Source organism: Anabrus simplex, chromosome 1 (assembly GCF_040414725.1).
Source record: "Anabrus simplex isolate iqAnaSimp1 chromosome 1, ASM4041472v1, whole genome shotgun sequence".
NCBI classification, from domain to species: domain Eukaryota; kingdom Metazoa; phylum Arthropoda; class Insecta; order Orthoptera; family Tettigoniidae; genus Anabrus; species Anabrus simplex.
This window is the reverse complement of record NC_090265.1, coordinates 406,063,172-406,088,980: the sequence shown is the minus strand read 5'-3', so window position 1 is coordinate 406,088,980 and position 25,809 is coordinate 406,063,172. Positions and strand designations below refer to the sequence as shown.

The following is a 25,809-nucleotide window of genomic DNA, read 5'->3' as shown; positions in this document are numbered from 1 at the left end:
TTTAGGTTATTTCTATTGAAAAATATAATATTAATTATTTAGCTAATTTTCAAAAGTACAGCGAAACATAGAGTAAAAAATGAAGAAACTCAATTATCAACAATTTTGTTTCATGAACACACGTACAACAAAGTAAACCTCATCGTAGTGCAGTGGCGTATGTTTCCAAGAGGATACGGCTATCAGAGCTCCAGGTAATGAATGACCGAATGATGACCTCAAGGCTAGGTCGAAACATGTCCTATGTAGCTTTTTAGACCTACCATTTATCAAATGGCAAACGTGTATTGAATAGGTGGACTTTATACAGTTAAATTCTTTTAGAATTTTATCTTAGACTAGCAAATGTACTTGTGCTTCGCTATGGTATTCTACATTGTATACAGATATCGAAGTAAATTACTGTACATGCAGTGAATTAGATTTTCTTAAATTGCATGTCTCTTAGCATTCTCCAGAAACAGCAGGGGGAGGTTCCCATACTTTGTTTCCATTGTAAAGTGCGAGTTGCAAAGTTGTGATGATAATGGCAGGCTCACTTGCCTACTGCCATTCACAATGAAGTAGGTAAGTTTTCATTATAATGGGAGGCCCCGTTACCTACTGCGCAGTCACAATCAATTTGGAGAGTTTTCGTTACAATGGCAGGTGTCCTTTCTTGTTTCCAGACAGATTACAGTTGAGGAATTTTTATAATAATAGCAGGCACCTTCCCTATTGCCAGTCAGTATTGAGTTGTGCTGTTATCATTATAGGCTAATGACAGGCCCCTTTTCTTAATGACAGTCGCACCGAGTTGGTGAGTTTCCATTATAATAGCAAGGCCGCTATGCCTAATGCCAGTCACATTTTAGATGGGTAAATTTGTTTAGAATGGCGGGCACGCTTGCCTACTCCCAAACACAATCGGTTAGGGGAGTTTTGAACAAAATTCCATGCTCCCTTGACTTCTGCCAGTCAAATCGAGAAGGGAATTATTAATTACAATGGTAGTCCTTCGTTACTAATGCTAGTTACAAAGGAGGTGGAGAAGGATCCCATTCCTACTGCCAGTCAAAGTTGATGTGGAGAGTAATGATTACAATAGCAGACGCCCTTCGGCTGAGAGTCACTATCGATGTAAAATATTAATTATAATGGCAAACACACCTTTTCTACATTGCTACAAATTCACTTCAGTGTATACATATAGATGGACATACGAAGTATATGCATGTTTATAACATTGCAAACGTTCATATACAGATTAACTGCTGTTAATACATCATACCGACAAACGGATTGTACCATAAGACGCCTCTTTAGCGGTCTAAATGGCTGGTCTTAAGATATTTTCTCCTGTCTCATCTGTTTATGGGTAAAATTGAGTTAGAAATGTTGAATAGGGTGAAATTTGGGTAAGGTTTTCTCACAGTGCATTACTTTTGGGTACTAATATGATGGCTACAAACATAGAATTTGGCTCACGTATGGATACTGGGTGGGCCAATGTTCATGTAGAATTAAATGATTCTATGTTTTGTATAAGTGATTCGAACTACAAATTATACGTGTACAAAGAGCAAAATGTAGGTGTAATCGAGAAATAGAGCCAAACTTAACATATAAGGAATAGAGATACAACGAAACGTCACAGGACTAAAGTTGTAGATCACTCCAAATTGAACTGGGATTGTGCCATCCGTTTTGTGATACGATTTACCGTTTAGCCGCGAAATACCTCAAAACAAGGGTCTGCACCGTCATTAAAATTGCCTCCATATTTCAATATTCTTCGGGGATAAAAAGTGAAAAATATAAAGATTTTGGAAGTTTTCTGTCGGTTACAGGCTAATATGTATAATTTTGCCTAATTTCAATTTTCTAGCTTGTCTGGCAGATTGTGCTGCAATCTTGATTTTGGGCGAGGGGGTAAAATTTAGGACTTTCAGAAAACTATAGCTAAAAAATATGCAGATGGTCATTATTACCCCTTAAACGGATAGCTGTACGAAAATTTTGCCAAAATAGTCAATGCACAGACACACGGTAGTTACAATTTTATTTATATAGATAGATAAGGAATGGTGGAACAGTGAATGTGATGAAACAGTGAAGAAAATACATCAGGCATGGCTATTACATCAGTCCCAAAAATCAAAAATATCCTATCAAAATCTAGTAAAACAGAGAAAAGCTACCCAAATCTTAAGAATAAAAAGACAGCATCATAAGGAAACACTGCAATTAATTGAAGAAGAATTCAATAAAACTCAATCAAGGGACTACTACAAAACCTTCAGAAAACAGCTCCAAAAATATGAACCCCAACCCTACTGATGAAGGATGAAAATGGTAAGCTGGCTCATAACAATAAAGACAATGCAGAAATTCTGGCTAAATATTTCAAAAGCTTCTAAATTGTGAGGAACCTACAGAACTCCTTCATTTGGACACCAACACCCCAATAAAAACACCACCAGAAAACATCAATCCCCCCCAACAATAAAGGAAGTCTACCAAGCACTGAATAAATTAAAAAACTACAAAGTGCCAGGAGAAGATCAGACCTTTGCAGAAATCTGGAAATATGCAAGAAGATCATTAATAGTTGCCCTCCATCAACTATCTGGATTAAAGAAGATCTGCCAGAACACTGGACAACAGTCCTCATTCACCCACTGCACAAGAAAGGAGACAAAACCAACCCTAATAACTACAGGGGAATCTTACTCCTAGACATACAAAATATTTTCAGTAATCATCCTTAATAGGATAAGTTTACAACTTGAGAAAGAACTAAGAGAATATCAATTAGGTTTCAGACCTTGGAGGAGCTGTCCTGATCAGATCATGCGTCTTAAGTTGATAATGGACTATAACAGGAGAAGAAACAGAGATATTCTGATAACATTTGTAGATTTCAGAAAGCTTACGATTGCATCCATAGAGCATCTCTGTTTAAAATTTTAAGACACCTTGGACTACACCCCAGATTAATAAACATGATAAAGTTGACTCACTATCACCAAATCAAAAGTGAAGTTTAGGGGTGAAACATCACTCATTTAAATTAAAACTGGACTACGGCAAGGAGATGGGCTCTCACCACTATTACTTAATTGTGCTCTAGAAATGGTAATGAGGGATAAAGATTGGCCGAAAAATCAAAACAAATTGCCTGGGTTTCACTGACGATTTAGCATTACTAACAGTGGACATAAAAGAAGCAAAAACCCAGATATCAGAACTTCAAAACATTGCAAATAAAATTGGCCTCAAAATATCATTTGAAAAAAACAGAAATATGCCCCAAAAACCAAGTTACCATGAATGGTAATAAAATCAAAATAGTAAATTTAAATATCTTGGAGAAGTAATAAAACATAACCTAAATGAAAAATCTCAATCCAAACAAGAACAAATAGATTAGCTAAAGCACAAAAATTAACATGGGATATCTACAAAAAGAAATGTTTATCAATAAAACCTTGGAGAAGCTGTGCAGAACAAATCATCACTTTCAAATTAGCCATAGCATATTACAAGAAGCAAAACAAACCTCTTGCAATAACCTTCGTGGACTTTAAAAAAGCTTACGACTGTATCCATAGACCTTCAATGTTGAAAATTTTAAGAAATTTTGGGCTCTATCCAAAATTAATGAAATTGATAGAACTCACCTTAACCAACACTAAATCAAAAGTCAAGTTCAGAGGGGAATTCTCTGAGCCATTCATTATAAAAACAGGCTTAAGACAAGGAGATTGCTTGTCACCACTGCTGTTCAACTGTGCCTTGGAATATATAATGAGGGAATGGTACAAGAGTAACCCAAAGAACATCCGGATTGGAAGACCCAAAGACAACATAAGTTTAAATTGCCTAGGATTTGCCGATGACCTTGCTCTTGTCCAACAATATTCAGGAAACCAGATAACAAGTTATATCACTACAGAAAATAGCACAGAAAATTGGTCTTGGAATATCTTTTGAAAAGACAGTAATCATGTTTACTGACCCACCACTCATAAACAAAATTGCCATAGGAAACCAAGAAATCAAAATTGTAGATAAATTTAAATATCTGGGAGAAATCATAACATATAACCTCAATGAAAAGCCAGCATGGCATAACAGAATAAATAAACTGACCAGAGCACAATATGTCACCAAGAATACCTACGACAAAAAGGGGCTGTCAATAGCAACAAAATTGAAACATTAACAAAACAGTCCTCAACCAGAAATAATATACGCAAGCGAAACCACCTTCGAAACAACTAATACTGCACAAATAGACAAAATACTCAAGATAGAGAGAAGAATAATTAGAACATGCATCAATAAATCATACCAAAAAGATGGACACTGGAGAGTAGCTTTGTAATGAAACAGTCTACAAGGAAATAGAACCAGTAATGAGCACAATCAGGAAGAAACGCATTTCATTTTTTGGACATCTAATCAGGACACCAGAAAACAGGATCATCAGGAGAATAGTAGAAAAATTATGGAATAGTAAGTGCAACATTAAGTGGATTACAGAAATCAAGGAAGATATGGATAACTACAAATTACAGTGGAGGACCTAAGAAACAAAACTGACAAAACCAAGAAACTCACAGACAAGCAAAGCAGACTGCAAATCAGAATCAACAAACAGACAATAGGACGGGTGATTTCCGATGAAGAAAGGAGTATAAGATCAGAGAGAATGAAGAAGTACTGGGCTAACAGGAAACTGAAAACTTCTTTGTATAAAGTTGGCTAGAGTGGTCTAATGAAGGCCATAAAATGTAAATAAATAATAAATGCAAAAATAAAACACTACAACACAGTTATAAAACTGGAAGCTACATATGCAGCAGAAACACCTTTTCACCTGAATAATCAAAGACTGACAGACTTCAGCAAATTTAAAGGAGGATTGGAAGAACCTGCATCAACAAAAAATACCAGAAAGATGGACAGTGGCGGATAATACCTAACAAAATCGTGTACAGAGAGCTAGAACCCATTACAAGGAGACTGGGATTCTTAGGGCATATCATGAGGATGCAGTATTCAAGACTTCTGAAACAACTAGTACAACACAATCTCGTCTCAAAAAATACCACAACAGGATATAAATGGATCAGAGAAGTAAGAAAGGATCTGAAGGAAATAAGCCTTACAAGAGAAGACACCACAAATAAGATATAATTCAGTACAAAACTCAAGAATACAAACCTCCACTTTACCCTTACACGAAACAAACCAACAACACGCATATTTTCAACCAAAGAAAGGACGCGAAGATCGGAGTGTCTGAAGAAGTACTGGGAGGACCACAAAGCCTGAACAATCCCTTCAAAGAGACCTGAACGATGGACCGACTAAAGTGATCCTATGCGGTCATAGAAGAAGAAGAAAAGGAATCTGCTCCAAGTACAACACCTTTTGGGCTGTGTCCGCTGGACTTAGCCTGCAAAGCCGAACGTTCATGATATCTCCCTTATTAATCTTCTTGTCGAAAAAATGCACATGAGAAAAAAAAGTTTAAGAAATGGATTTCCATCAAGGTTGGTCGATTTCCAGTTAGGTTGGTTTTGAATATATTGTGGGAGAGTAAAATCACTGTTTCAGTACCATATAAACCCCCAACCCATTCCGGAAATTTGAAATGGTATGGACTTTAAAACCTACCTTTGGACAGGTGGATGCTAAATATGAAGTTTGGTTGAAATATCTTCAGTAGTTTTCAAGTTATAAGAAATACGCTTTACACGCACCCATTCTTGAGTTAAGTTCGGTAGGACTTGTACTGAAAAACAGTCCGTTAATGATATCTCCCTTATTAATCCTTGTATCAAAATGATGCACATGAGAAAAAAGTTTAGAAATTGATTTCCATTAAGGCAGGTTGATTTTCATTAAGTTTAGTTGCGTATATTTTGTGGGAGTGCAAAATCATGGTTTCGGTTTCATATAAACCCCCAGTCAGTTTAAGGATTTAGAAACAGTACTGGCCCTAGAACCTACACAAGAACAGGTGGATTCTAAATATGAAGTTTGGTAGAAATATATTCAGTAATTTTCAAGTTATAGACAAACAAACACCAAAGCTAAAAAAATGCAGATGGTCATTATTATATCTGAAACGGATAACTGTACAGAAATTTCGCCAAAATAGGCAAGGTACAGACCTACGGTCATTACAGTTTTATTTATATAGAAATCAGAGCTCCTAGCGACTAGAAACAGAACAACTCTCATTCATTAGCTCCCATAAGATCCGGCGAACTGCCGAGGCTTAAATTTCATTGCAGCGGGCTATGCACTGTCCAACTCCTTGACTGAATGGTCAGCAGGAGTTCAGATGGTCCCGGGTTTGATTTCAGGCTGGGTTGGGAATTATAACTGCATGTAGTAAATTATTCTGACTCGGAACTGGGTGTTTATTTGTCCCAATATATTCCTCCTTATATGCACGCAACACACCACACTACTCTATTAACCACCACAGAAAAACACAATAGTGAATACATTCCTCCACTTAGAGTTGGTGTCAGGAAGGATATCCACCTGTAAAAATGGCTGAATCTATGCAGTTTGTATCTGCAACCTTTTCAGGGTGTGATAAAACCAGTAGTAGATGATGATGATGATGATGATGATGATGATGATGATGATGATGATGATGACGACACACGCATTCCCCTATACAAAATCCACCTCTTGTACCTTGCTTCGCTCAACAAGTATACTGATGAGAAGTCAATAATTCAACATACAACATGAATTTACCATAACTTTTCCCAGCATTCATCACAATATTGAATTGGCACCCACTATCCGAGAGCTTTATCAAGCATTACCTAAGATTTGAATGACTTAATGTGTAGAATTCTCTTTTGTTTTAAAAGTGTAATTTAATATGAATATAGTTGAAGTGCTGTAGTAGAAATACTATTGCATCTTCATGTACTACCAGTTAGCTTACCTCTTGGTTTTATAAACCTCTGACTGAGCTCGATAGCTGCAGTCGCTTAAGTGCGGCCAGTATCCAGTATTCGGGAGATAGTGGGTTCGAACCCCACTCTCGGCAGCCTTGAAGATGGTTTTCCGTGGTTTCCCATTTTCATGCCAGGCAAATGCTGAGGCTGTACTGTAATTAAGGCCACGGCTGCTTCCTTCTCAGCCCTAGCCCTTTCCTATCCCATTGTCACCATAAGACCTATCTGTGTCAGTATGACGTAAAGCCAATAGCAATATAACCCTCTGAGAACCTTGGTCTGCTTTGAGATAGTGGCCCATATTTTCTTCTGCAACCTTGCATTATCATATCCACAGACCAAGTGGCTATGTGGTTTGGATCATGTAGTTGTCAGCTTGCATTCAGGAGATACTGGGTTCGAACCCCATTGTCAGCAGCCCTGAAGATTTTTTTCATGATTTCCCCATTTTCATACCAGGCAATTGCTGGGGCTGTACCTTAATTAGAGCCACAGTCACTTCCTTCCCATTAAAAAAAGAAAAGACAGCCTTCACATCCTCCATCCACATGTCTTGTTCTTTCTACTGTTCTCCTTCCTGTGGATTTACCAATCAGTACCAAGCAACAAAGATGCTACAACAGCATGTTCTGCAAGGAGCGGGTTATTATTGAAAAGTTTTTTGGAGGCAGTGGAAATCAAGGTTTCTGAATGTACAGATCCATAATATTCTGGAAATGATAGTTTGTTGTGCTGTGCCCCACAATATTGCAAAACATATAAATGATTCAGACTTCCCCTATTCAAATGGATAGGGAGAGCAAGGTTTAGAGGAATGCTACATTACAGTAAAGGTGCTTAGTGATTTAGGTGCTAAAAAGAGAGACAAAATTTCAGAAATGTTTTTAAATTTTCTAATTGTTATCTTAGAGTGAGATAATTACAGAAATTTTCCTAGTTCATTATCGAAGAGTGAGACAAAATAATTGTTTTATAATCAGCTTGTTTTGCAAAATGCAATATGTGCTCATGCATTTGTAAGCAAAGTCCCCTTCTTTTGTAATATCACTTTTACTGCATCTGCGCATAAAAATTTCATCCTGCTGCATGCAAAGTAACTCCAGTTGTTCAAGTATAAGGAGGTGCTGCAATTCACTTGTTGTCATATCCTTCATTTCCTCTTTCTCTAGTAATCCACAGAGGGCGATACAGAGGACATAGATCCCACAGATACAGCTCGTAAAATAATGGGTATTAGCAACTTAGAATACAAACTAATTTGGTGAAATAATGGTATTAAAGTTATTGCAAAGTATGAACGGAAATGTATTTGCATGGAATTTTACTAAAGGTGGGGTTATTATGACAGTCCAATAGCTCCAGAAACATCTTGTCCCTGTAGTATTCATGTTGAATTTGTTTAACTTCTATTTTCGAATTCCTGATTTTCTTACAAATTTGTTTTGCATTGCACATTTCTCCAAATTGCTCTTCATATATTTTGAAAATTTTTCCTATGAGATTTCTTTTTTTTCACTGCAGGAAGCTGAGATTTGCTGAATAAAATATTGTGTTCTCTTAACATCATTACAAATTTATTGTTATCAAACTCACGTTCATTTCCGGAGCCACTAGATTTGCTTTTAGATTCATGTTTTTGGCCCAAATGAAGGCAGCTGTGACTAGTCAACAATCAGAAGTTAACAAGAATGACTAGGCCTATTGACAATGCAAAACTTCATGAAGTTGTTGTGCTGTCGGCAATTTTTGACTATGGCCTTTCCAAAAGACAGGAACCGAAACTGCTGACTACGGTACTGCGTTCATGAAGCAATTGCTACCTTTTGCTAGAAATTGCAAGTAAAATCCTATTTTTAACATTCATACTCTAGCTTTTGCTTTTTCTTCAAGCATTTGCTACTTAGATTTTGCTATTGCTAGAAGTCAGTTAGCTAAAGCAATAATCATCAGGCGCATTGATCTAATGAAGAGAATACCATTATAAAAGGAAAATAAACAACAGGCCCTCACTCATCATGGTGAGATAGAGAAGTTCCACATAAAAGAGAGGAAATTCCCCGGAAAGAACCTCTGCCCACATCAAAATTCTGATGGTGAATATCGCTCGAATTCAAATGCAGAGCTATACTCTATATTCTGAATTTGGAAAGCTCTCGCTTGTTATGAGGGAGCTCTGTTTGATGTTTTGCGGTTATCTCTCGTAAATTGACACAGATTTCTTGACCTTCTTATGACTTGGAAATGTTCCACTCTATGGGAAATTGCAGTGAAGGTGGATCTGACCAGAGCCTCTGAGATCAAGAAAGAAGTTTAGGAACAGGATAAAGGAATTTCAGGAAAGGATGAGAAGAACTGGTGCAAAGTGGTTTGAAGAGTGAAGAAGGGCATTTTCTACCAAATAAAGTAGTACAGGAAATCCAGAAAGGCTGATAAGTGTTAAATATGCTCTTGAAGTGGCCGGAACAATCTGTGAAAAGTAAAATAAAAAATAAACAATGTTATTGGTTTTATGCCAACCTAACTACCTTCAGTGTTCAATGGGAGTTCTTTTACAAGTTGGTAAATCTACAGACTTGAGACTGTGTCTTAATTTTGTGTTGTTGCTGATTGTTCTTCGTGGAGATTCGAAGTGCCCCCTGACATTTTAAGGTCTTACAAGTTGTCCATTTCATGACCGTATCGCTGTTTAATCAAGAAGTATAAATAACCACCTAATCGATACTTTATTAATGCCTTAGGCAAATTGAATAAAATTAAAACTTACAGGACATGTTTCGACCACTTAGTGGTCCTCTTCAGCTGTATAAATAAAGAACTGGAAAGAAAAACATTATGACAATAAGCACAAATAAAAGTTCTTTGGAGACTCCTTTGATAAAAATGGAGGTCATCAGAATAGGTCATCTTGCCTCTCGTTCTTGTTTGGAAAAGATGTTTATTCTGCGCTGTTTAGAGGGTCTGACTTTGAGCGCGACCTGATGAAGTAACGATGTGATACAGTTTGACAATTCATGGAAAGCTCTGGAGAGAAGGGAAGTAGAGTTTTATCATCATCTAAAATAACATGTGAGGGAGGAGGGAGATTGGGCTGTGCTTCTGCGATGTCGTGTTTGATTATATCTCTTGTTCGTCTAGTCTGTTTCATGTCTACCCATTCTAAGTATTTGCTAATATTCTCATATAAGATGTTTTTATGCTCGTTGTTTTCGTTGAGATTCTCTTCACCGTTTTCCAATTTATCAAGAACGATGTGGATGTTTTCTAGGTTGTTCATAAGATTACCTTTATTAATCATACAGATAATTTGAAGGTCCTGTTTTATATTGGTGAATTTGTGGTTGGACTCCTTCATATGGGATCCCATGGCAGAGAATCTTTTGTATCTTTCAGCATTGACGTGTTCTTGATATCTAATTGAGAAGTTCCTTCCAGATTGTCCCACGTAAGTTTTTTTACATTGAGCACAAGTCAGCTTATAAATACCCGATTCCTGGAATTCGTCATCTTTAAGTTTATTAGCTTTATTATGACTAAAGAATCTATGTTTAGTGTTGTTGTTTGTAGAGATGGCTACCGTGGTATTGTGTTTCTTGAATAAGTTGGTGATTTCGTAAATCTTCGGGTTATTAAAGGTGAATTTTACATATCCTTTTTCTTTTGAATGCTGTTTAATTTGTTGTTGGTATTTGCATTTAGTGATGATTTTATTGATGAATTTCAAACTGAAACCATTATGTAGAGCCTGTTGACGAATTAAAGAAAGTTCCTTTTTTCAAATTATCTGTATGATTAATAAAGGTAATCTTATGAACAACCTAGAAAACATCCACATCGTTCTTGATAAATTGGAAAACGGTGAAGAGAATCTCAACGAAAACAACGAGCATAAAAACATTTTATATGAGAATATTAGCAAATACTTAGAATGGGTAGACATGAAACAGACTAGACGAACAAGAGATATAATCAAACACGACATCGCAGAAGCACAGCCCAATCTCCCTCCTTCCCTCACATGTTATTTTAGATGACGATAAAACTCTACTCCCTTCTCTCCAGAGCTTTCCATGAACTGTCAAACTGTATCACATCGTTACTTCACCAGGTCGCGCTCAAAGTCAGACCCTCTAGACAGCACAGAATAAACATCTTTTCCAAACAAGAACGAGAGGCAAGATGACCTATTCTGATGACCTCCATTTTTATCAAAGGAGTCTCCAAAGAACTTTTATTTGTGCTTATTGTCATAATGTTTTTCTTTCCAGTTCTTTATTTATACAGCTGAAGAGGACCACTAAGTGGTCGAAACATGTCCTGTAAGTTTTAATTTTATTCAGTTTGCCTGAGGCATTAATAAAGTATCGATTAGTTCGTTATTTATACTTACTTCTTGATTTTAAGGTCTGTCGAGAAATAGTGTGGTAGTTTCTCGTTGCTCTCCACACCAAAGTACTGTGGCCGTTTTCGCTGTTTAAGCTGTGCCTATAACTCCCTGAGAAAAGACTTCACTATCAGTTGCTCCTCACCTGGAAATCAGACGCTGTTGAACAGACGCTGAAGAACAGACATTTTCGTTGTTGGATTTAAGTCGCATTTCCTCCATTTGGGATCAACATGCCCTCCTGGAAGAGTTCCTCTGCCTGGAACCTTCCACTGCCTAACACTCGGTGTTGAGTTGTTGGTTGTACTAGTCTACTCCACTACCATAACATTGTTGTTTCCTAGTCAGACATAGTCCCTAAGTATAGCGGGTCCAAATTTATCTTGTTCAGTTTGATTTTTTTCTTTTTGAAGTAAGCTATCTTCTAGTTGCCCTTCGTACAGATCTTGTACATGTTTTCACCATCTTTTAACTACCACATCTCTTCTTATACTTTATCCTCCTTTGGAACTGCCTGTGAGCTTCTGAAAAATTTATCTCGGTAAATTCTTTGCATTAGTTTCAATCTATTCTTCTTTTGCTGTTTTTGTTTCTTGGTGAATTTTATTTCTTAGTTTCTTGTATTCCACATGATTTCCCTTTCTTTTGGCCATCTGGTATAATGGTCATCAGTCTCAGAATGTCTTGTACCGGTACTTGTAGGTTGTCTTTTCCAACACATTTGTCCGCACATCTGTTATTCGTGTCTTGATTTCTTCCCATTTCTCACTCGTGTTATTTCCAGTCAGTCCGTCGGGATCAATTTTGTCATTAGTTTCTTCCTTAAACCTCTCAGTGGCTTTGACTGTCTTTCTCTACTTCATATAAGTTCTGTTTTAGTGAGGTACTTTTTTACTCTTCTCTTCTTAAGTTTTAGTTGGGTTGCCATTAGCACAAGGTTATGATCAGAATCAACATCAGCTCCTGGGTTGTTCTTACTTGATTTTACTTTATTGCGATAACATTATCTGTCCTTTATATAAACTAGTTGATATTTGTTGCCATTTTCTGGTATTGTTCAGATGTATTTGTAACTACAAGCGAGCAACTTTGACAAAACTCAATGAATCTACAACAGCTTCATTCATGTCTCCTAGGATTGTGAGATTTTCTTCATTCGTAAGTTTTAACAACACTTCTTCCAGTTATTCATACACTTCTTTCACTACTTCATCCATGTGTGCAGATGTGAGCATACACATCGAGATTAGTACTTTATCTCCAGGTTCTGTTTTTAACTGTATGAGCAGTATTCTTTCACTTTATCCCCAAATACCTTACACTCGCTATCTAGTGATGGGATAACCAATTACAAAATAATTGCTTAATCGTTTATTTCATTTTATTTGATTATTTTTTAAATTATTCATTCAAAACTCCATTTGAATAAATGGGGCAATCGAATAATGAATGCTTTTGAATTAATCAAATAAAAAGCAATTATTTCAACATTCATTCGCTTATAGCTGAATGAACTAAGGTTAAGTTAAGAGTAAGTTCCCACCTTCCAATACTTACTCTTAACTTAACCTTAGTTGTGTTGAGCCAATACGGAATAAACATGAGATTTATAAGCTATAGCTGAATGAGCGATTCTGCTGAAACAATCAAATGAGACATTTGATGAACAGTTTCTTAGGAATAATTGAAGTATTGTAGTAACTATTTGTCCTAGTGTCAAGAAAATAATTTGTAAATTAATTGACTGAAATTGATTGATTGAGGGAGCTCAGTGACTTAATCACTGCCTTCTCACAAAGGCAGTCATTGCATATTGGTTTTACTCGTAACTCTGGGAGTCTACGTAAAATATAATGTCCTGTGGCTAGTAGTTACAAGAGTGAAAGCCACGTAAAACTGGAAGCTTGGCTTTATGACTCATTCTAAGAGATTCTTTAATCACTTGAAATTTTACTGTAACTTTCTCTCCCAATTTTGGAATAGGATAAAGTTGAATTTTGAACTTAAGAACTTAGAAAGAATTTATACTGCAGAAAATCATTCCAAAAGTATATATTTATTTATTTATTTATTTATTTATTTATTTATTTATTCCATTGTATGTGGCAAAGATAGTGCTTACGGCCCTCTCTTACACTTATTTTGCCGTTATTTAAGCAGCCCATTACAAAATGTTACAAACATTTTTAATTTTTTTAATATGTGTAAATATCCTACATCCTGCCTTTGGTTTCCCAAACATAAATGAATTACTTGTTAAAATATATATGAAATTTAAAACAAATAGGAATCAAAGGAACAGAAATCCTGTTATACAAATTCACAGAAACAGTAAAAATTACTATATACAATTTCAGATGAAATTATATCATAAAGCTGTCGTAAATAAACTCTATAAATTTCTGAAATAACAGCGCTTTTGTACACACAGTTGAAACTTAATTAAATGAACACAAATTGTTAAACTACCTATTTCCGCTTATAGTTTATAACCTATAATGTAAGTAACTACTCAAGGTTTCATTCCTCTTAGAGGGTGACACCCTTTCTCAGACCAGGAGGTTTGTTACGGTGAAGGTGATGCGGAGAAGGATAAAGGGAGAGCGGCTGTGGCCTATGAAAGTATCTGTCCTGGCATTTGCCTTTGTGCAGGAAAATGGAAAACCACAAAAAATCAATCTCAGGGCAGCTGATGGTAGGGACCAGCTCCTCTCCATCGCCCAAATGCAGAGGTGTAGAGCCATGGGAGAGCCATGGCCATAGGCCCTCTGCTCGATTGGTCGGTGGGTGCAGAGACAGGGTGGCCACTTCTGTACAAAATTGGTAAATGGGTATCAAAATATTTTGCTGTGATCTTAAAGCTAGGCTACTATATATATATTTTACTTCGACACAGAATTAAAGTACTGCAAGTCCACAATTAAACTGACAGTGTTCAGTGCAGCAAAGCACGGGCTGTAATGATCGTAGGAGTCTAAAATTTCATAGATATGGTAACTAAGCAGTGAGCTCATGAATGCCGAAAAAAGTATTAGTTCCAAGTCTTGCCACCAGGCGAAAATATGGTGCTGTAAGCAGTGGTAGGGTCGTAGAAAAAGGCAAGAACGAGCAAGCCCATGATAACGGTGGTTCTGGCATGTTTGTTGGTATTTGTGGTTACAAACACTGTTCGATATGGCCTTCCAATTGATTATTTTCACCATGTTGGTTATTCTTGCCCGTATTGACTTATATTCAAATTTCTATAAAAAGCCTTGTCAATACTTTACATATTTTATTATACCTAATTCCCGTACATGTTTCAAGAGCCAGTTACTCTCTTCCTCAGCGGTGCCAAAACATCAATAATCTTTGGACTTGGTACATTGTAACAGATATACTTATCAACACAACAGTTATATATAAAGTTGGTTTGTTGGTGGTGTATTTTAAAGGAATTGGACGGTTAAGATGGCTAGCCTGGTTGAACGGGATCAAGAGGAGGAATTTCCGATTTATATGAGAGGTCTCAGAAATATAGCAGTAAGTTAAGGAACAATTGTTGGAATAAATAAGGTAATGGAATTACGGATAGGAAATTTAAGTATAATGTTTTTCTTTTTTAGAACTTAAGGAAGGGAGAAATTTTCAAGAAGAGAGCAGAAATATTTTAAGTTCAACATAGTGACTGACTTAATACGAGTTATTTATTTATTATAAAAATAAATCTGTTTCAAGTGTTTTTATTAAATGAAAAAGTAAATGTAAATTTAGACACAAAGAAACAATTTAGTTCTTTCTAGATGCAAATAAGGACGTAAGTTCAAAGAGCAGAGAAGATTTAAAATTTTAGCATATAGTTGACTAATTTAATACATATCCATTTATGATTCGAAATTTCTATTTTAAAGAATACATCAGAGTTATGGAAAATTGAACGTTCTGTCTGCTTGCAATGCCATATTTTTAGCTGGTGGCAAGACTTGGAACTAATAAAATGACATAGTAAGTAAGTAAAAGTTGAAACACAAAGAAATATTTTAACAATTTCAAGATTTTTATATATAATTGTTGTGTTGATAAGTATATCTTTTACAATGTACCAAGTCCAAAGATTATTGTTGTTTTGGCACCGCTGAGGAAGAGAGTAATTGGCTCTCGAAACATGTATGGGAATTAGGTATAATAAAATATGTGAAGTATTGACAAGGCGGGAAAGTGTTTTATATACATTTGAATGGCCTTCTAATTCAACAACATGCTGCATCTGTAACATGGCATGGTCGACAGTTGCCCACAGCATATCGGGTGAAATCAGAGTGGCATGTTGTTGTATGCTAGCCTTCAGATCAGGCAGAGACCGGATACGTCCCTGATAGACACGATCCTTCAAATATCCCCACAACCAGAAGCCACATAGATTTAGATCGGGGGGATATTGAAGATTACGCATCTGGAAAATGCCTAGAGATGGTGCAGTTATCACTGAAGGTTTCTCACAGCAAATCTTTCACCTGGGGAGTGACATGAGTGTTTCCCCATAATGCGTGAAAATAACAGTGTGGTCACAGTTGTGTTTTTGCAAAGCTGGAATTACATGTTGCACAAGGAGGGCCCTGTAATGTGCAGATGTCATTGTACATCTAACAGGCTCACAAGGGGTCATCTCCTCAAAGAAAAATGAAAATCATTACAGCCCATGCTGTGCCATGCTGACCACTATCAGTTTAATTGTGGACACCCGGCATATTTCCTGCTGCTAGTTAAAAGAAATTGTCAGTTGGTTGTACTGGCGCTTACTTCCATTGTGTGGTCAGATGATGGCATTTACTTTAATAAGGAACTTCATTTTAGAGATTTTAAAGATTAAGAGAGTTCTTTCACTCATTTCTTTTCAGCATTTGGAAATTCATTTGAAAAAAATGGCTATTGTTATTTTTTTGTAAGAGTTCATCTATTCCCTTATTTAATTGATTATCCACTTGACTCGCTTAAACCAAAAACTAGGTAATCACGCATCTGATTATTCTCTGCAATACAACTGAATGATGTTTGAAACTCATTCAGTTATTTTATTTGATTAAATGTTCAATTATTTAAATAATCGATTGGTGTTTTTTGATTATTAAAAGTATTCGATTATCCCATGACTACTGATGTCCTAGTTGCTTTGTCAGTATGAATCTGATGCCTCCAGTTTTAATTGCTTCATTTTATTCTTGACATTCTCTAGTTCACCATACTTCTTCAAGGTCCTTGCATTCTATTTCCCTATTCTGTAGGGTTTGTTCTTTATCTTCTCTTGTATCACTCTCCTGAGATCTGAGTGGGGTCATTACTCCAGTATATTTTACATTGTTGCACAGCTTTGAGCTTGCATCCGGGAGATAGTGGGTTCGAACCCCACTGTCGGCAGACCTGAAGATGGTTTTCCGTGGTTTCCCATTTTCACACCAGGCAAACCCTGGGGCTGTATCGTAATTAAGGCCATAGCCACTTCCTTCTCACTCCTAGCCCTTTCCTATCCCATAGTCACCATAAGAACTATCTGTGTCAGTGCACCGTAAAGCAAAGAAAAAGATAGATATTTCTTTCCAAGAGCAATAGGGTGCTCTGATCTGCTCATGTGCCCTCCAAGAAGGCCATTGGCTTGATGGAGAGGGGACTCCTTATCTTGGGAGTCACTCAGTCATCAGAACTGATATTTGCCCCTAAATTCAAAAATTGTTTACTCTGACCAGACCTGAGTACTAGGCTGCCTCATCTGCCACCTACGCAGGACCAGAGTACCTCCACCATAGTTGTTGTCGAGGTCTTCACTTGTTACTCTGAGCTTGGGCTTTCCATATGTCCTTTGAAGAGAGGACATCCCAATAATAAAAAGCACATTTAAAACCTTCCTTTGATGTTTCCAACAGTATTTCAGTATTGACAGCAGTGCCCATGAGATATCCTGTCCACAAGGCCCTGAAAGTTTAAAAATGAAAGTTTATGAGGAACTTGAGCATCAATTTTTCAGAATATGTGAGGCCTTCTGAGCTCAAATTGGCGGGTTTGAACTTGGCACAGTCTGGTGGTACTTGAATGCACTCAAATACGCCAGCCTCATGTCAGCAAATTTACTAGTATGTAAAAGAATGTTGTGGGCTAAAATTCCAGCACCTAAGCCTCTCCGAAAACAAAAATAGTAGTGAGTTGGATGTAAGAGCATTATTATTATTATTATTATTATTATTATTATTATTATTATTATTATTATTATTATTATTCAGAATGTGACCTAGATTGACAAATTTTGTATGGAGAATATTGTCTTAATATTGGAAAAAAATAAGAACATTATGAATCCTAATGATAAATTTTAATTTCCTTGGTGTTATAGCCTACTTTTAAAAGTAAGATCACCGGACGAGTTGGCCATGCGGTTAGGGGCGCGCGCCTGTGAGCTTGCATCCGGGGGATGGGGGGTTCGAACCCCACTGTCGGCAGCCCTGAAGATGGTTTTCTGTGGTTTTCCATTTTCACACCAGGCAAATGCTGGGGCTGTACCTTAATTAAGACCACGGCCGCTTCCTTCCCACTCTTATCCCATTGTCGCCATAAGACCTATCTGTGTTGGTGTGACATAAAGTAACTAGCAAAAAAAAAAAAAAAAAGTAAGTTGCTTGTGGTATTCTTACCTCATCAAACATCATTTTCATAGTTCTGCTTTTTCATAGAAGTCAAACTTTAACAAATGTACATTTATTTTCATGATAGAATGTTGTAAGATTCAGGAAATACAGTATAGTTCTCAAAATCATGTTTATGCCTGTGTTTTATCCAAATAGATGTCAGAATGTAATTAGATTTTATTAGATAGTTTCAAGTAACCTTTGCTATTAAGTTGCATTTAATCATATACTGTAGTAAGTTCCAGAAACATGTCACACTAGTTATATTATGTGTGCGATAATGTAGTATGTTACCCAGTACATATAGCAATTGTGCAGTATTTTAAAGTTGTAAAATTACAGTTTTTTTCTTTCAGTTTTTTATTGACTTTGTTCAAACGTACAAAGAATGTAAGAGGTAAAATAATAGTATACTCCTATTATATACATCCATCTTTGTTATATATGCCTCTGTGAATTAAGTATGTGCCTCCATACTCCTCTGTTTACAACTGGCTTTGTGATCTCATTTACTTCTCTACTTTTATCTTTAAATAATTGTCACGTTGAACCCCCTCTGCTTCACTTATTTTCCATGTCCACGTCCATCACTCTCCTAGACAACCTGTCGTCTTCCATTTGTCTCACATGATCCCGTCACTGAAGCCAGCTTCATTCTTCAAGTTCATTCCTAACTGAGCCTTTACATCCTCATTCCGAGCACCCTCCTATCATTGTTCCCATCTGTTCGTGCCAGCAACCATTCTTAGTTTATTTATGTCATTTAATAATGATTTTAATAATAATAATCATAATAAAGTCTTTATTAAAGTATAGCCCCAGCACTTGACCGGTGTGAAAATGGGAAACCACAGGAAACTGTCTTCAGGGTTGGTGACAGTGGCTTGCAAACGCACCATCTCCTGAATGCAAGCGACCTGAACTGCATAGCCAATTTACTCAGTAATTGTTTTACTACTTAGGTCACTAGTTACCAGATGTAAGATCTTAGCATTTTTGGTTGTTATACTTTAAAACACCGGCAAAACCTTTCATATGCCTTCATTTTAATCCTTTTAAAGAATAATTTTACTGTCTTTTCAGTTTTAAATCCAAAGTAATATTTTTTCACAGCTTTGGCTGCTTTAAAGTCAATATTGGAAGTCGGATTTTGAACATTTTTGGTCACAATAGTCTGCAGTCCAATAATAACTTACCACTGATCAACCTCTTTGCCATGTTTCATTTTTCTCCTCGGCTTCAACATCAATTTAGTGTGTCACTTTCCACAGCCAGGAAACATCACTTGAACTTCTAACAGATTAGGCAGTGTATTCTCCTTTAAGGATCCAACACATTTATTTCTTTTGGCTTGCTTCACAATTTCTTTCATTATCCCTTCCACCTTAACTTTCTCTCAGAGAATGAAAAGTATAATGACTGTTGGACTTGCACCACTAATGAATACCAATAACAATTTTCACCTATGGTTAAAATGCTCCCCAACACACAAAATCTCAATTATGTGGCAAACTGCTACAGTTATGAAGAAGACACATTTTTCTTGGAAATTTAATTCCAGATCCTGCATATTTGCTTGTTTACCTGTTGTTTTAGTTTTTATCTGTTAGAGCATCAAAAGACGGAAGTGTACTTTTCCCTTGAAAACTGCTCTGGGAGCTAGGAAGAATGGTTTTCTTTTTGTAGAAAATTGAATTCTAAGTACATTTTAATAGGACTAACAGTTCAGGCAATGTATTCAATTTTAAGGTACCAGATGCACAATTTTTCTGACTGGTTTTACTTTCTCTTTAAACTACTTGTTCCCTAGATAAGCTATCTAATTATAAATAGCCTATGATAACCTTCCTGATAGTGAATAATTATTTAAATAGTTAAGTGGATCCCAAGGTTACACTCCATATGCAGACAAACTTGAAAAACTTTCTCTCTTTACAATATTAGTAAAGATGAACATGTGTATGTACATGTACAATCAGTTGTCATGGTGTTAATTTAATGAAGATATGACAACTTGTTTTATAAGTCAGTTTCTGTTTAGGCATTTGGTTTGATTGTTCCAGACACTGCTTCCTAGAGGACAACATCCAAATCCCCTGAGGGAGCGTAATAGTAAAGTAAACAAACTGCTTATTTCAGAGCTAATGGCTATGCCCCGATGTGAGACTGTCGTGATAGACAAGGGCATGGTTCAAGCAGACGGATCCATAAGCCATCACGACATGTACGATTATCTTCATCTTACTAATGCTGGTTATCGTAAAGCTTTTGAACCTGTATATGAACTCCTGTTGCAGCTTCTCAGTGAGGGACAGAAAGAAGAGGAGAATCTTATTCTGGCAGAGTGAACTTGCTAGACAGACTGCAGAGTGCCACATAAATCATTTTATAAATGATATTCTGTCATAAACTGAAAGGGAACTTTTTCCTTATTAAATAGAAGTTGAACTTGGAATTTTGCATACATTGCAATAGTAAATAAAATCAAAGTATACAAATTTGTACATGGCAGTAATTTACTCATTGCAACCAATATTTAGAATTAGCTAGTTTTTAAATATCCTGCAATGCAGCGTAGTAATACAATTATTCTAGGACAGCCGTATATTTATTTTCTGTCAGAAGTCACCTTGCATTGTCATCAGTAGTAACTGTGTGTGTCCAAAATAAAAACATATGCTATATTTCCTGTTTGTACTGTTCATTAAATGTTGGCCTGTAAGTTTTGCTTCAGTGCTGAAGTATATTCATGCTTCCATTTAGGAGAAAATAATTTATGGTTATTTGAACTTGACAAGACAGAATATCATTAATGAAATGTTTCTTTGTTGAAACAACATAAATATACCATGTTCTTAAATTATTTTGCTATATATATCTAACTGCATATTGCAAGAAGATCAAGTAATGTTAATTATTATATAATTACCCTACAGAACCAAATATGTTGATCTAGTCTGATTACTTCCACTGCATCATTCTGGCATTAAAATGCTATTTGCCCCTTTTTTTTCAATGGAACTACTGTACTGTTTCTCATAAAAGCTATGTAATAAAATATCTTCTTATAATTAGGGATTCTTGAGAAAATTTGAGATGTTCATGGTATAATTGAATACCTCCTCAGAATAACATTGCATAATCCTTTTTATCTACTTTACAGGAGACAGTATCATTAACACAATTTAGTATTTACCCACAAATAAGCTTAAAAATAATTTAAAGTTGTTTAATTACTACTGTTTTACTTGTTACAACCAATATTTAGAATTATCTAGTTTTTAAATATCCTATCTTGCAACATAGTAATACAATTATTCTAGGACAGCAGGTGACAGTAAGCCAGCATGTCATTTTATACAGTAAATTAGAATACCGGTATATAATAAACCTCAAAATTATAAGTATGGTGCATATCCAACTCCAGTGTTTCAAGTGTACTGTACTATTAATAATTTGTCACAGTATATCTAAATCATATGAACATATTATAAATATTATATATTAACTAATATAAAATAACATTACAAACATTTTCTTTCTACTACGTAAATCATATTAAAAATGTAAAGGTTATTTTTCCATTGAAATGAAATGAATAAACACTTATTTGCCAGCAGTAACATTGAAAGGACCAGTGCCCCTACACTTTTAAGTTCATGTAGAATTCTTTATATTGAGATTCCAGATTGTCACACGTGGCTATTAGTTCGGCCTTTTTTTCGCCTTACTGATTGTGAGACAGTTGTTTGGAGAGGTTCATACCTATATATTTTTTACCCTTATAGGTTCAGTTGTACTCGAGTATGTTGTGTCCATTTTGTAATTGAAGGACAGTAAGGTTGTTGGAAGATCTGGAGCCACATTCCTGATGTAATTTTGTAATATACATCTTTCTTCACAGTTTGCTCCAGGACTGAAAAATGTAGAAAATATGCCCTACCCATGTTCTTAGTAACAAATGGGTTACTTGGTCAAGATGTCTCATTATCATATTTCCACTTATTCTTAGAGTGATCATTTCTTGATGTTTTTTACTCTCATTTTGATACTCATATTCTTTTTCTTCATCATCAATAGAGGTTAAGGAACATAAATTGCAGATAAAATACTGTTCTAATTGGATATGCAACATTTATACACTTTCTTTGTTTGGAGGCTTCTTCCCTGGTGCTATTATGATATTCCATATTCCCACTGTTCCTCTCAACATTTCATTTTCCTCAGCCTTCTACTTCTGTATATTTAGCTATCAGTGACTTTCTTTATTTAAATGATTATTGATCTGCATGGTCCAGAAATTCTGTTTATGGCTGCCATCTTCTTGATCATATACAATATTATTTTAGGAACTATCATCTTCAGAGCTTCATGATATCCTGCATACTGTACTTAGTATTTTTATATTCTGCCACCATAGCACTAACACGAATGGGATATGCAAGGTTTTTCTGCCTCTACGTGGTCTTGTAAAAAAAAAGAATGGATTATGCATCATTATTCTGATGAGGTATCTAATTATTGATACAGTAATATGTTTAAATTGTATTCAGAACTTTGCCATGAATGAGTTCTTGACAGCTTCATTTATCTTCACCCACTGCCCCCTTTTCTTTGATTAGGGGGAAATTTAACTTAGTTGTATTTAAACATACTTCATTGTGGAAAAGTAAGTAGGGGGTGATCATGACGTGATGGTGCAAATACCTTTTGAGCAAGATCCAAGTTTAATGTGGATTTTATCATAGTATGCTAAGTTGTATATATTGTTGTACACTATGAACTGAACAATTATTTGGATTGGGAATGTCAGGATGATAGTAAAGTTGTAGAAAAATATTGACAATTTCCAGAGTCCCCATTACATTCTTTTTGTTTGATTACAACTTCTGTTTTCTGTTGAATATGCAGTGGATGTAAACATGTATGCACATTTAGATATGATGCCAAAATGGGTACAGTATAACTACAATTGATGAGTAGTTATATTTTGGCAAAACTTTTACCACAGTGCACCAACGTGTTACGTACTAATTTATCCTCCGCAGTTGATCGTCTTGATATGAGTGTGACATGCCTTATTATCTCTGTACTGTATAGTACTTCAAATCTGTATCGGAATTGCAGGGGGTCGCAGCGTAGTACTGTGACAATGTATTGAAGAGAGTTAAGCGAAGATTTGATTGTAATAGCTGCACAAAAGTGCTCGAAGAAGTGTTTATCTCTGTTGGTATTTCTGCTTGTACTGTTAGGTTTCATCGTTTCCTCTTCTTTATACTGTTTATAGTTATTGTTGTTCTTATGACTTGTTTTGAAGTCAGATCATGAACTGCCATTTGGGTTTATTATTTTGAGAGGTTCTAGTTTACCTTTCTATTTTGTTTAATTGAATTCCTCTCCCAGCTAATCCTTCAGTCCCTTTATGCATTCTGAATATTATTCCAAACTTTTCTTTTGTAAGTATTTAATATATCAGTCAAGCATACATGTGCATTATGTATTCAGTTTGTAAGTAGTGTACCGCTTCTTTGTAAGGCTTTTGTATACTGTGATTTTCTAGAATTTGAGTGAGTGGTGCTAATTAATGCTGAATCATTAGCTTTGTTGTTATAAATATGCTCTATTCATAACCAGCTTCTTTGTGTGATAAAGTATGTGCAGCTGTATGGTATAGAAGGGACCATAACTCGTTATATATTTCAATTGCGTGTGAGGATTTCAATTACAGGATGTTCAGACTGATTCTGTGTATGTCCTACTGATCTCTCTACCACAAATTGTGAGTCCGAAATGATCACGCGTATAAGATTTGAATGGAGGAGTGCTTCATAAAATTGAGAATGTGTACTTAAGTGGCTTAAGTTATATTCAAAGTTCCTGATGTTAGCACATGGTGAATGTGATATTGTTACCTTGCTTTCTCTTTAATTCGAGCATCTTAGTCATTTATATAAACTGTAGCATGCGTCAGTATAAAAGACTTAACGGTCATAGAACAAAGATAATGTTTATTATGTTCATTGCTCTCATCTAAACAACTGCAGCAACAACAACAAAATGTAAGAGATTTGTTATGAAGAGTTCATGTATAGTTTTAATTTTTCTTAGTATCTCCTCGTTTTAAGACAAACTTGCCAGTCAGCAAATTAGAAGTAATTTTTCGTTGAAAGCATCAGATTTCTGCTATTTGTATGGCAAATATTGTACTAAAAATTAAAATGATATCAGCTGAATCAGAGAATTCTGGTGTTAAGTCTACAAAGCATGTGTGAAATTAACAATGATAGATGGAACTTACTCAGATAGGAAGTAGTATTGAAGATGTGTATAATTTATCTTCTGCAGAAGTAATAGTGATTTTGATGTACTTCAGTTTGAACTTATTTTAATATAATTCTTAGATATCTATTACAGCAGCTTGTAGTTGCTTAATTTCTTCAGATCTACTATATGTTGGATAAGAAAGGTTAGATGTTGATTTTGAAGATGTGTAAGGATGGAAAGTTAGACGATAGGTTTCAGGAGTAATATGCAAACACTGCAACATCACACGAGTACTAATATTTCATGACTAATTATTCATGTAAGTGCAAAGTTACTTAACTGAATATCTTCTTGGCACATTCATTTATTACTGTATTGTTGATAAATTTTTCGGAAGTCAATGTACTGAGTAAAATTCATAAGATTCCTGAACTGTGGGCCTTGTTGATGTTATCCTTTGTCAGAATTATTTTTAAGCTTTGTGTAACAAACCACAGGTTTAACTGTTCCACTCACTTAACTGATTTGTACATTATATTACACTCATTCTGGTTGTGTATATATTTATTTTATATATAACATTTCCCTGTTTTCACCTTCCTCTTCTTGCCATCTGTGCTTACCATATAGTTGTTGATATAAATATTATTTATGATACTGTGGTCTGTATTGAATTTTTTAACGTATATTTATACAAAAAAATAATACTTTGAAAGAAAGTACAACCAATTAATTGATCACAGGTCTCGATTGTATTGCATAATTTGATGGCATGATTTATCCTAGTTAGCATTTAATCATCCCATTGTGAGATTATCCATTCCATGATCTTGAAAGCATATAGTTGTGTGTTTCTGTGTGAAATGACAAAATGTTTCCATCAGTAGTATCTACACCATAATATGAGAATATTATGTTTACAGATTCTCATTGCCTTTGTTTTTAAGTGTATTGTTTTTTATTTTGATGTTATGGAAATTGTATTCTAAGAATTCAGTCATTTTTTTACAATTCCATTTTTGATTTAAGTTTTGTAATATATTAATTTGTGCTTGTAAATACATTCCAATTTTGATGTGAAAAGCTGGTTTATTTTTGTGATACCTAGTTTGTACATTCTTCTGAGAGATATTTTGAGGATTAGAAATGTTATTTACCATTCATCCTTCATGGTCTGTTAGATGGTGCTGAATGATGGAATCTGTAAGGGGCTAATTAGCATAATCCATTAAAAGTAACAGGCTCAGAACTCTCTCCCTCAGATGCATCTCCTGCATGTTGTAAATGGTTATGTGTTGGAGAGGATCACTTGCTACTTTTCCTTGAGGAAAAAGAGTTTTAGGGTACAATCATTATCATGCATTCATGGTCATCACATGCCCTTTAGTTTATGTAAAATCTAGGAAATGAATAATACAGTATTCTGCCCCCTGCATTTAGGATTGCAACTGTTAGACGTGAGGGTTTTATGTTTTATCTAATTGATTGTGGTAATGTTTTTATTATTCATTGTTATGGGGGACCAGGGGCTCTC

The 25,809-nt window shown here is 35.5% G+C and overlaps 1 protein-coding gene across 1 annotated transcript in view; it reads left to right on the top strand.

The window, feature by feature from the left end:
* Positions 1 to 25,349, top strand: part of Paf-AHalpha (Platelet-activating factor acetylhydrolase alpha) — a 35,860-nt gene extending 10,511 nt beyond the window's left edge. The window contains exon 4 of the mRNA XM_067135057.2: positions 20,075 to 25,349. Within this exon, the coding sequence (XP_066991158.1) occupies positions 20,075 to 20,359 (285 nt within the window). The 3' untranslated portion in view covers positions 20,360 to 25,349. The remainder of the gene's footprint in view (positions 1 to 20,074) is intronic.
* Positions 25,350 to 25,809: the final 460 nt, after the last annotated feature.